General features: G+C 31.7%; 1 protein-coding gene across 1 annotated transcript; it reads left to right on the top strand.

Annotated features, from left to right (window-relative positions):
• Positions 1-6,031: 6,031 nt before the first annotated feature.
• On the top strand, positions 6,032-7,343 carry LOC145592549 (ethylene-responsive transcription factor ERF003-like). Its single transcript, XM_081649049.1, has 2 exons — positions 6,032-6,188; positions 6,386-7,343. The coding sequence occupies exons 1-2, from the start codon at positions 6,106-6,108 to the stop codon at positions 6,858-6,860; spliced, it is 558 nt and encodes a 185-aa protein (XP_081505175.1). The 5' UTR covers positions 6,032-6,105; the 3' UTR covers positions 6,861-7,343.
• The last annotated feature ends 5,717 nt before the right edge of the window (positions 7,344-13,060 follow it).

Genomic DNA, 13,060 nt, shown 5'->3' on the forward strand with positions numbered 1-13,060 from the left:
TGTATAGATCTGATGGCATGTTGCATGCATATCCAAAAAAAATTAAAGGATATGGCATAGACGCTTTGTGCCTTAGTGCTTGTGTTCACGTACTAATTAGGCTCATAGCCTCTCATTTTCAAGCCGTTTTGACGTTAAAACAATTTGTTGGACCCGGGTTGGTTAAGCCGCTCTCACATCTTCACTTCACATAATTATAATGATATGATCCACTTTATGGTTAATCCATACGGATTTATTACATCAAAAACCGGCCTCATACTAATGGAGTAGGTGGATGCTTATAAAAAATGCAACCCACACACCTTTATTCTTTTCCGGTTGAACTTAGATTGCATATCCCAACGGAATTTATTACCGAATACTCCTTACCGCCTTATGGTATAATTTGAATGAGCTATAGCCTATACATACGTCTACTAAATCTCAAAACAAAATCCAAATAGATGCAAAAAGAAGTTTATTTGCAGCCCATGCATTTTTTGTTAGTCATATCATGAAAATGAAAATTAAGAAAAAGAAAAACAAGTTAGGATATCTCTTTCGCTAGGATAGGATGAATCCTGACTGGAGCCTATTGCGGTAATGCGGCATATAAGACATACACAACTAGTGATAGGGATAGAGAGAGAGAGAGAGCACAAATTTAAATTCTCTAATATGTACAACCTTAATTAATCAAGTTTCAGCATTGGATTAATTGAATCTATGAACTATGGTAGTTTAATATTACGTCCATTTCCACTGGAATCATATTTGTTAGATGCATCTTGCATTCCTAAATTATAAATATAATTAAGGTTGTATATATATAAAATTAACAATACATATGTAGGGAATTTACACAATTATTTCTATTGAATGTTGGTCGTGATTATGATATAATAAGTAGAACAATATATATATATATATATACATACTTCAAAATATAGTCAACGGGGTTTGATTAGATTCATCTTGATGTCAATTTAATAAACAAAGTTGAGAAATTAACAAAGGTAAATCTTTAAGTTTTTGTTAGAGGCTAAGTTTATCAACAAAATTTATTTTGAGCCAACTTGTACAAAATACATTCTATTTGTCAATCATTAGCACTTAACAAACCAGATAATTACTAATTTACTAAGTTGTAATCATTTCATTTGGGATATATAGAGATAAGGTGATGATTCTATACTACTTATCATGATAATCTAAAATAGCCAAGTTGTGTCAAATCTAAACTCATGATATAAGCGGGGTACAATATAATTAGGGGAAGATAATCCAAGTAAGAAATATAAATTTTATACGTAGTCTCTCCAACAATCTTTAAATATTCTTTCTGCTTTTACTTTTTATTTAAGACAATTACTAACTAATCAAGAAGAACCCATAATGACAAAAAGAGAGGCACAATTCAAGTGGTTAGACTTCCCCTCCCGGTTCCAAGTTATCATGGAATCTATCGATTCTCATCACTCGCCCTCATGGCTCTATCAATACCAAAAAAAAATACTATTTGAATTAACATCATTAGGTTTCACATTATATTGTTCTTATGAAGTTGTACCTTAACATAAACCGTGGCCCAAGCTATAAGCTTTAAAGCTATAATATAGGCAAATAAACCTACAAAGTTGGAAGTTTCACTTCTAATGTAATGGATAATCAAATGTACAAATGGAGTAAATCAGAAAAATGAAAGTGTTTTGACTTTTTAAAAATGTAATATCAACATAGATTTTCTAATCTAAAGATGAGAATATTGATCGAAGAAAACAAAACAGAGAGAATCGATTCTAAAAAATCAAAAAAATTATGTAGCAAAATTGCAATGTGAAGAAGTAGAAGACAAGACAGTAGTTACCAATCTAAAATTTAATACATGACTCAAATTAGTGAATGCACGTGGGTCGGACCACAAACATACAATACACTGAATGAAGCAGAAGAACATAACATAATTAATTAATGGAATTAGTTAATCAAATTATATAAAATTTTCTCAACAACAATTCAACATACACATGAAGAGTGCATGTTCTAGTAACATGAAATCTTTAAATTGGATATATCGTCGTATGCTAAGGAAGCATAGTGGTCAGTTTACAATTTTAATTTTATTTAAAAACAACAGCATATGATGCTTACATATCTGCAACGACATACATCAGAACTCTGGATTTCCTTGCCACAGGAACTACTTGGTAGTTTTGGACCATCCTTTTGCTTCACAACAGTTGAAACATGTATGTGTGGACCTATCACCTATGTCTATGTCCGATCATTTTGCTTCGGATGCGAATATATATGCAGTGCAATATCTATAGAAAACCTTGAATCGAATTCATATACAACTTATTACAAATCGAAAAACAATTATGTACAATATTGCTCAACCTCCGTTAACTTTTAGTTGCAACTCGTGGTATTAGTTGTGAGATAAAAAATATTCCAAAGTTGTAACTAAAAGTTAACGGAGGTAGTACATATTTACAGTCTGCCTTCATGTATTTATAAATCGTACTAACTTGCTGAGCTCTAGTTAGCCTAATTCTAAATTTTGTGATCAACAGTCAACCATCTTGGTTGAATAAATGTGATCAAAAGAAAAAATGCATGGCCAACTATCTAAAATTGGAGCTAGTAATTCTTTGTTGAAGAAACAAAAATCAGCTTATATGAGAATATGAGATGTCAAAAATGCAATCTAAAATAGTTTTACGTATGGGACATATAACTATATGAGCAATGGAGAATAGCATGGGGGCACACTCTACCACGTGGGTGAACAGTGGCAGCTAGATTTAAGGGCATGGTCTTCCTCACCATGCAAACTACAAATATCAACACTTTGTTACACTTACCACAATACATAGGGGTGTCAATTCGGTTAAACAGTTCGGGTTTGGGTTGGGTTTATCAGTTTCGGGTTATAACGGGTCGGTTTATAACGGATTGAAATAATAAGCGGGTCGGTTTGGGTCGGTTTTGAAAACTATCGGGTCAGTTCGGTTTGGTTTTTTTAATTGCAGTTTCTATTCGGATCGGGTCCTTATCGAATCGGGTTCTAGTCGGTTCGGGTCATAATCAATTTGGGTTGAACTGGGTCGGTTTGAAAACGGATTTAGCCCATTTAATGTGGGTTTCGGTTAAAAACAGTTCGGGTCTTAATCAGGACGGGTCGTAATTGGTTCGGGTCATAATCAGTTTGGGTTTAACTGGGTCGGTTCAAAAATGGGTTTCGGTTCAAAATAGATCGGGTGAAATCGGGTCCAACCATTATTGTTTCGGTTATAATCGGTTTAGATTGAACTTGGTTGGTTTGAAAACGAGTTTACCTAATTTGAAACGGGTTTCTAATCAAAATCATATCGGGTTAAAATTGAGTCGGATGATTATTGAGTCGAATTAGTCAGATAATGGGTAGGAACGAGTCATGTTATAATCAAGTCAAGTCATAAATAAGTTGGGTTTATCAAGTAGTGGGTTGAAACAGATTAGATCATAAACATATTGGGTAACAGGTTGTAAATGACTCAGTCATTACGGGTTACGGGTTTTAAACGGTTTGGTCATAACGGGCTACGGGTCGTAAACGGTTCGGTCACAACGGGTTACGGATTATAACCGGTTCGGTCACAACGGGTTACGGGTTGGAACGATTTAGGTTTATCGGATTTTTATCGGGTTTTAATGGTTTTCGGTTTAAAACGGGTCGGGTTACTATCGGGTTTAAACGTAATCGGTTTGGGTTGCTTTCAGTTTCGGGTTGTAACGGTTTGGCTTGATAACGGGTCGGGTTAGTAACGGTTTGCACAAATTCGGTTTAGTTCAGTTTCGGTTTGGAAAAAATTGGGTCGGGTCAGTTTTCGGTTTCCAAAAAACGGGTTTTAAACAGTTCAGTTCCTTTTCGGATCGGTTCGAAACAGTCGGGTTTAACGGTTCGGGTCAGAAACTGACAGCTCTAACAATACAACAACATCCCCATCAAGCTAAGGGTATCAACACACCCACCTAGCTTGGAAAAAAAAGGCGAGGGAACGAATTTTTTCAAGTTACTAACAATAATGACAAGATCAGATTCGATCTTAACAAGTACATCTTTTAGTTTTGTATCTCTAGACTAAGGGTTTATTGAAAACTCGATATTTATTCGACATATACACAAGTTATTTTACATAGACCTGCTAGCATTTTTTCGCCCACATAATGAATTAATTAAATTCAACTTTGCATATCATTTGCAAACATTTCCATATCATTATTTACGTTGATTCAAAATCTACCACTATCCCATATCGATTAAAACACACTTATAGTATTTAGATTTTGGATTAGGACAATTAAATTTAATTAATGTTAAAAAGCAAGTGTCTTTGTCCCACTTGATTATTTATTTTTAACTTCCAAGTTTGCCAACCCGAGTAAAAAGTTTCCAAATATTATGTTTTCTGTTTCGGGTAATGGGTATCACAAATTGTATGCTACATTAGAATTAAAATTTTAATAATTTTGTACCCCACAAAATGATCAAAGCACAGAAAAACATTAACCATATTTTATAATAATTTGTAGTATAATTGAATAAAAATGGACCACTACATATATCGTGGCCTACTTGACCCTGTATATATTTACATGTTTTTCTTATATTAAAAATATAATGTTAAATATTCCCAAACAATGAGGTAGGAAAAAAATATTAATAGAAAATAGTAGTATACTAATATAGTTATATGAAATTAATATTAGACTATGATCGTGATTTTGGTAGATTTTTTACCAGCTGTAAACCTCTTGTTAACAAAAAGGTTGTTAGTGTAATGGGATCAATTCAAAAACAGTAAATAAGGTATGAGCAAATGATTTTGTTAACAAAGGGTAATTATGATGCTTTGAGAATCATTGTCCTCTTTGTCTCATAAGAAGGTGGTCTCAAAGATTGCTTTTAATTAATTACATTTTCAACAAGATTTCACTTTCAATTGTACCTTAAAAATTCAACTTCAATTAACATGAGCGCAACTAGTAACTTAACTTTCTTTTATAGGCTATTGATGCAATATATAGGGTACTAATGATTTTTAAAGTTGTTGGTTATGATAGTGTTGAAGATTTTAGATATTATTTCCCCTCCATCAAATCACCATTATTTAATCGAGCATTGTAATAGGATGGAGTTGCTTAGCACTATACACCTTCGGATGAAAAGGAGTTGCAAATAATAAGTTAATAGAAGTTGAAAAAGAATTGACTGAATCTTTGTTCTTCACACCTTGGCTTATTTCAGGACTAATTATAATTTTTTTTACCAATATCGGCATCAATTATGTATTTTGCAACGATATAAATTTTTTTATGCATTAGATTTTGAGTAGTTGGTAAGTTCATATGACAATTAATAATTTCATATAAGTTAATAATAACGAACATAAATAAAGAAACACCTTATATATATCTATATAAAAAATTAAACTCATGCCACATAACAAAGAATTATAACTACATCAAAGTGCATAAGGAGAAGCTAGCATGATGTTTTCACCTGGCCTGGCTTAAAAGGTCCTATAATAAGGAATTCTTATATCTAATAAAGAAATTATAGTTTCATTAAGACTTTATTAGAATATACACTAGCTAGAATAGTATTGTAAGATTATGATAACCCATGTGATCTGGCTTCAGTTGGGACACTTCTTTGAAATATTGACTATCCTATTAATCATATTACTCAACCTAAGCCAGTTGGTAACTACTACTCCGTAATGTAATATAGATTTACAAAAGTAATTTACAAATAATACTATAATTGACATAAACCTATAATATTTAAGTGGGACCCTTTCTTAATTTTTTTTATGTGGGACCTGTTAATGTTGCTTGCCAGTAGTGGGCAAAGAAAATAAAAGTGGGCCCCATTTATTATTATTTAATTTTTTTATTTCATTTCTATTTGTCTTTGTTAAAAATACCACAACTACATAAACCCCTTCAATACCCCCGGTAATCCCCCTCCTTCTCTTCTTCACTTGAAACATTTTTTCTCTTGGACATTTTTACAAACACTTGTTTTGCAACCTGATCACATATTATACACGAAACGTTTTCCTTTTATCAACAATGGCAAGACCACAACAGCGGTATCGCGGTGTTCGTCAAAGGCATTGGGGCTCTTGGGTCTCTGAAATTCGTCACCCCATTTTGTAAGTTTTGATCTTTTCTACGTACTTCGTATTTAACTTAGTCACATTATTGTCGTAAATGTCATCTACCTCAGTTGGTTAAAATCGATGACACCACATGATATTGAATTCCGTCAACATTATTTATGTGCTACTAGTACAATTAAAAAATGAATTGATTTTTTTGCTAAGGAAACGTTTCGTATTTTTGAACGCAGAAAAACGCGTATTTGGTTGGGTACATTTGAAACGGCAGAAGATGCAGCTCGGGCCTACGATGAAGCGGCCCGACTAATGTGTGGGCCAAGGGCCCGGACCAATTTCCCTTACAACCCGAATGCTCCTCAAACTTCATCATCAAAATTACTGTCAGCTACTCTAACTGCCAAGCTTCACCGTTGCTATATGGCCTCTTTGCAAGTGACTAAAAACTCAGCAATGCAGGCCCAACAAAGGGTACCCAGCCCGCAATTCTCGGGCTCGGGCCCTAAATTTGGGGAGACGGGCCCTTGGTCTCCCGAGTACGGCTCAACAATAGGACAAGTATTACCTAGTCCCGAACCCAATTGGGCAATGAAGGTCGAGAATGTCCAACTTGAACCGCAACTACAATGTACCCAATTAGAAGAGGATCATATTGAGCAAATGATTGAAGAGTTGCTTGACTATGGCTCATTTGAGATCACAATTTAATTAACTTAGCTGGGTGACTTTGATTACCATGCTAAGTTGGGAGAGTTCACTTAATTGATCACTCAATTGGCTTTAGTTAGTAGCCAATTACTTTGGTTGGACGGTACTTTTGGTCCTGAGTTGGGGAAAAACATCGTAGCCAACCGGTCCTTTTTATTTATTTCATTATACTACGTATATCCCTTTGGCCACAATTTTACTCAAAATTATCTAGTTTAGTTAGTTCCGTAATTACCTTATTGTGCTAATTTTAACCCAATTATATCAATTGACATGATATATGTCACAATATTTCCCTTTTTATAAGTTTATCTTTTGAGTTAAGCTAAGTTACCTAGTTATTAGAGGTCAAAGGAAGCATATTATGTATAGTGTACTTCTTCTTAAGTACTTTTTTTTTTTCTTTATAAGACAATATATGATATATTTGTATAATAAAGAAGTGCATTGAGCACTAATTAATCCAATTTCTTATTTTAGAAAGTTTCTTCATGGGTATTTTCGGTATTTCATTTGTAATTGGCTATATTTTTTGCCTACCACCTTGGATCTCCCACTAAAAGAAAAAGGACATACAAGATTAAATTTAAATAAATTAATTTAACTCAAATCTAATTTAAGAGGTTGTCTATGTCATGAATTATACTCGTTACATGTCTATTCATAGATGAAGATCTTGTCTTCCAATTAAAGAAATTTCAATAACCAAGTACTTTTAAGGTAATGACCAATCTTTGGAGCTCCTTCTTAATTTTTTTTTTTTTTTTTTTTTTTTTTTTTTTTTTAGAAAAAAAAAAAACACCAATCAACATGTGATTTTATAGTATATAAGTACTTTTTTTTTCTTTGATCCCAAATTTAGTAAAACTCTTCTCAAGTTGATTTCAATTTTTAATCAAAAAAAAAAAAAAAAAAAGGTTGATTTCTACTATACATGTATTGAAATCAATCCACGTTTTCTATCTTATCCAAAATATACTCCATTATATTTTTTTTTTAAAAAAAGGTTTCTTACTAAAAAAAATTCAAGGAATTCAGCCTTTGTCAAAAAGGATCCAACTTCCATCGCAACCCTTTAAACTTTTATGAGCTAAATTCCTAGCGTGCTAGTAAATTTTATTTATTTATTTATATTTCTTTATTATTTTAAATTTTATTAAAGGAAAACCAAAAGGGTATATAGTTTGACTTTGTATGATATTTGCTCTTGAAAAGACGAGCATTTCAGGAGCAACATTCTATTGTCCCGTTGCAAGAAAAAGTTGTCTGCATATTAAAGATCACTATTCATTAATCACCATGTTAAAATAGTGTGTAGCATCTTACATACCTTTTTCTCAAACTATTACGGTACGTAATAGTAGAAACTTATAGTATGTGGTTCTCTTATAAGGTGGGGCTACATTATCATTCCAAGACTCCCAAGTATTTGTTAACTAATACGCAATTAACTCAATCCAATCCAATATTTAAGGGGGTTAGTAGACTGCTAGATTGATTTATGTGCTCAGTTACAAGTATACATGAAGAAAGCACTCTAGTTTCAATTAATCTAGTGTATGTAATAATCATATATAATCAATTACTCCCAATACAATGTGTTATATATATATATATATATATATATATATATATATATATATATATATATATATATATATATATATATATATATCAAGTGAAGAGGATCGGACCTAAGTAATTAGCATAAAATTGGAATCATATCTATTATAAAAGAATAAAATAAATTAACGAGGTATTAAAAAAGATCTTTACACTATTAGTGATTCCTTAATGAAGGGTCGGGTTGTTAACATTATAAGATGCTAAACAAATCAAAGGAAAATGAAGACATGACAAATGACATGTTCATCGTAATTATGTTAATTGAATCATTGAGGTAATCTATGTTTGATATTCCTTAAGACAAAAGGGGGGACAACCAATTTTCCGTGGGTTTGGTAGTGTTTTGAAAACGGAAAACCCTTTTGAATAATTGTTGGGAAATAATATGGTAAAGATACATGAAATTTTTTTGTGTGGTTTGGGATGCCCGAATATAGGTTTTGTAGACTACTAGACTAGTTGTGGTTTTGGATTGCAACTCTTTACAAAGTGGTCGGATTTATGAATGTGACATTTCTCACTTCTAATTTTTGCTTAGTGTGTAGTTAATAGTGATCATTGATTAGAGATCTAGATACTGTATTGGTCTAGACCTAAGCTAGCCACAGGGAACTCCTAATTGTGCGCTAGTTAAAGTTGAATTACCTATTCCCGTTCTTATTTAAAATGGCCATAGGTCTTTAAGATATAAGTCAGTCATAGGATACTCTTAATTTCTCGAAATGTTGGACTGAACGTTAAATTAGCTTTCTCCGTTCTTATTTAAAATGGCCAAAGAAAACAGTGTTCTCTTTTTACAAACTAATTTCAATATTGTCGTATGCATGTATGACATGGAGGCTAAGATGAAAACCGAGAATAACTTATTTTTAATGGTCTTTTGATAATTAAAAAGTTTTAGGTGTATGCAAAAGTTTGAATGACATAAATTAATAGAAAATGTTCGGAGTATTAAATCGAGCTTGTACAACTTGGGGTAATTTTTGGACATTAGTTGATGATTAGTGTTATTAATTGAGAAGACAAGCAAAGACTACTAGGATTGAATAGCAATTTAAGCAAATCATAACAACCTTTTTACCATAACATGGGGATCACTAGGTGATTATGGATTGTTTTACCCCCTTGCTGTAACTTTCTACTTATAGAGTAAACCTTTTTCTAAACGATAGTGATCGACTTGCGATTATATAACTTCAACGAAGCTCTCAATTTTTTGTCAGATGAATCAATAGTTAGTTGTCTGCAAATGACATCCCCGTTTTTTTTTACCCTTTACCGTTTTTAAAATACAGAGTAATATTTAGAGGTAATTGATCTTTAAAAAAAAAATAGATTTTCTTTCTGTAGTTTGGTAAACTCTGTTTTTGTTAAGCTTCACCTCAGTGGAGCTGAGCTCATGATTATAAGCCTGTTCCCATATCAAATTTGTTCCCCACATTGATTATATAACAAAATTAAAGTTAGTTACATCATTATATATTATATCATCATCTCTCACTTTATTTTAGCAAATGTGGTTAAATCATAGCATGCATGTTAGTGAGTTTAGCATCATGAAGTTTTTGAACAATTGACCTAGTGTCATCATGTACGGAAAGCTCTAAAAATTTTCTTCATCACATAACAACATAGCTAGGTTACATTGTAATCATATGAGTTATAAAATAGCGGAAAGAAAGGAGAACATAAAAGATAAAAAGGTTATGAGCGATATTTTCAAAGTGTTTCTTCATAACAAGTTGTAACATGCACGTAAACTTGTAATACTTGCTTTAATTGGTGATTGAGAACTTATGAAAAGATGCTAACATGGAATATTAGCATTATCATACTAAGTATAATACTTTACTTTGCATTACTTATATGGTTGAAGAATTCATGATGAAATTGATATGTACTTGTGCAAAGATGATCAAGATATGATAATAATCGTACAAGTGTGTTCTACCGGCCACTCAACTAATCGAGTGACATTTTAATGTAACCCTACAAAATTAAAAGAGTCCAAAACGAACAAACGCAAAAGAAAGCCTAAACGTTTACATAATATATGTATGTACTACTATGCAAAATCACGTTTCCAACTACAAGCAAAGCTAGGTACTTCATCAACTTTATTTCAAACAATTATGTGTGAATATATATATATGTTTGTCCGTAAAATTAATCGATAGATGGCAGCCTTAGATGGCTATATAACTATATATATAAGTACATACTATATAGTTTTTAGCTAACTAGATAAATGAGTCCCACACTTAGCTTGACACTCCCAATATGGGGAATCCGCATGTAAGTGATTAATCTCCATCGTTTTACAACATTGCTAGTGAAAGCGAAACACTACGTCTCATAAAGTCAATAAAGGTGTTAATAATAATCTTCTTCAGAAAAAGAAAAATCAAAAGCAGTCAAAACCAATTATAGTGAACCCAATCATGATGTATATATGCATAGTAAATTAGTAATAGATAATCAGAAGCCTTTTTAATTCAAAGCTAGGTCACTTATTCACAAATTCGTACCATTTTAATATTAATTTACATGTATTAAAACTATGTTATATAATAATAGTAATAACTTCACCAAAAAAAAAAAAATACTGATAATAATAGTAATAGAACTAACTAATTATGTGTAGCATATTCGGCGTCACGGAAAAGGTTGCTTAATATAAGAGATATATTTTTAGGATATAACACATGCTAATTATGGGCTGCTTAACATATAAAATGAGTTTATGAAATATTGATAGATGTATTATTAATGCTTAAATAGTTATTATAAATTGTTTATGAAGCCTTTTTTCCCCTTATGAAAAAGTTGTATGCTTGAGTAGTTTTCATTATCTTCCTACTCGTATTAACTTAATTTATTCCTCCACATTATTATTAACACATGAAAGACTAATCAAGTTGGCATTAAAATTACATAAAAAGTACAAATTTGTAGAAGTTAGGAACAGAAGAAATTTAATGAATGTAGAGTTATTTTGGTTGTTAGAGATTAACATTAACACATAAAATTACATATTGTGGAATGTTAAAATTTTGCAAATTAGATGTAGTTCCTTAATGACCTATATGTATAGATGATTAATTAATAATTAGATAAGTTATTATTGAGATATTCAATATAAAAAGTTACTTTCCGTGGTTAAACAAATAATTTTCAACGTTTTTTAGACGAATGTGAAAATTAATAAACATTTGCCAATTTCTAAAAATATAAGACAAAACAATCAACCAATAGAATAAAATCACACATATATAGCTAATCCAATCAAACTTGTATAATTAAAATTGATGTCCATACAATGCACCAACCGGGGGGATATCATTAGACCAAATTATTGAGAAATACTTGGTTGAATGAGGCAACATTATATAGCAATTTTCCACAAATACTAATAATTATAAATAGCTTAATAATTTTAATGATTGTCCTTTTTAGGTTAGGTTGCACGCCTTGGATCAAGTGAGTCACACAAAATTCCAAAAAGCCAAAATTACCTTTATTAATTTGGAATATACATAATTCATAAAAGAAAAGAAATAGAAAAACAATCATATAATTAAACTAAAGGTTTTTTTAGGGCATGCATGCATGCTAGTGCTACCTGAAAAAGGGCCAAAATACTTTCAACAAGTGTCTACTAAAACAATGACTTCTTTTTTAGTTGTAGCGGGAAGCCAAATCATTGGTATGATATCTATATTTCTATGAACACATACATAAATCTAATTTTTCTGAACATACTCACATTCCACATTCATATAAATTGATTGTTTAATTTGGCTTCTTACAATAAGATTTAGGTGTGTTTCAATTGTTGATGATGTTATGTCTTATTCGATTTCCTCTCATTGTAACTAAATGTTAGTATGTTACCATACTTTCCCATGTGGGAACATGTGATTGTATGTTAACATCGTACCCACATGCTACCAATTGTCTATCTTTGACTAATAATGAGTAACTAATGACTCATGGAAACTTTTTTTGTTTATACTGGCTCATCTAATCTGTAGATAAATGTATACGACCAGCGTAACAGTTAAATAATTAATATTAATCGAGTTTGCATAGAGTCTCTTGTTCTAGATAAGGTCTAGTAATACACGGATCCGTAATTTTTCATTCATTATCCTGGACTTGTAGGGTCGTTAGAGTCTAAAACTTTAAGATCCTTACCTGGATCTCAAGGCCTCATTTGTCTAGCAGGGTTAAGGGTCAATTGCATTGCCGCTGCCATCTCTATGTGATGGACCAAAATTTCATTCAGAATCTGACTTATTTTACCCATTTAAATTTGAATTTTCATCTGCTTTTTGAAATTGGGTTGACTGGGTTATTGGGCCGGATATTTGTTTAGTGAGAAACCAAAAAGAAAAAATAAGTCATACAATATTGACATACTACAGCCATTAAAGTTTGAACCCAAAAAGTTCATGGAAATCATTTCGGAACAATCAACCAAAGCCCAATCTTGACTTTTCTAAATTTTCAGCCGACCCATCACCAACTCAATTCTTAGCCTCTATTTGTAAATGACATAATTCATAACAATA

The sequence above is a fragment of the Chenopodium album genome, chromosome 18 (assembly GCF_948465745.1).
Source record: "Chenopodium album chromosome 18, dcCheAlbu1.1, whole genome shotgun sequence".
Lineage (NCBI taxonomy): Eukaryota > Viridiplantae > Streptophyta > Magnoliopsida > Caryophyllales > Amaranthaceae > Chenopodium > Chenopodium album.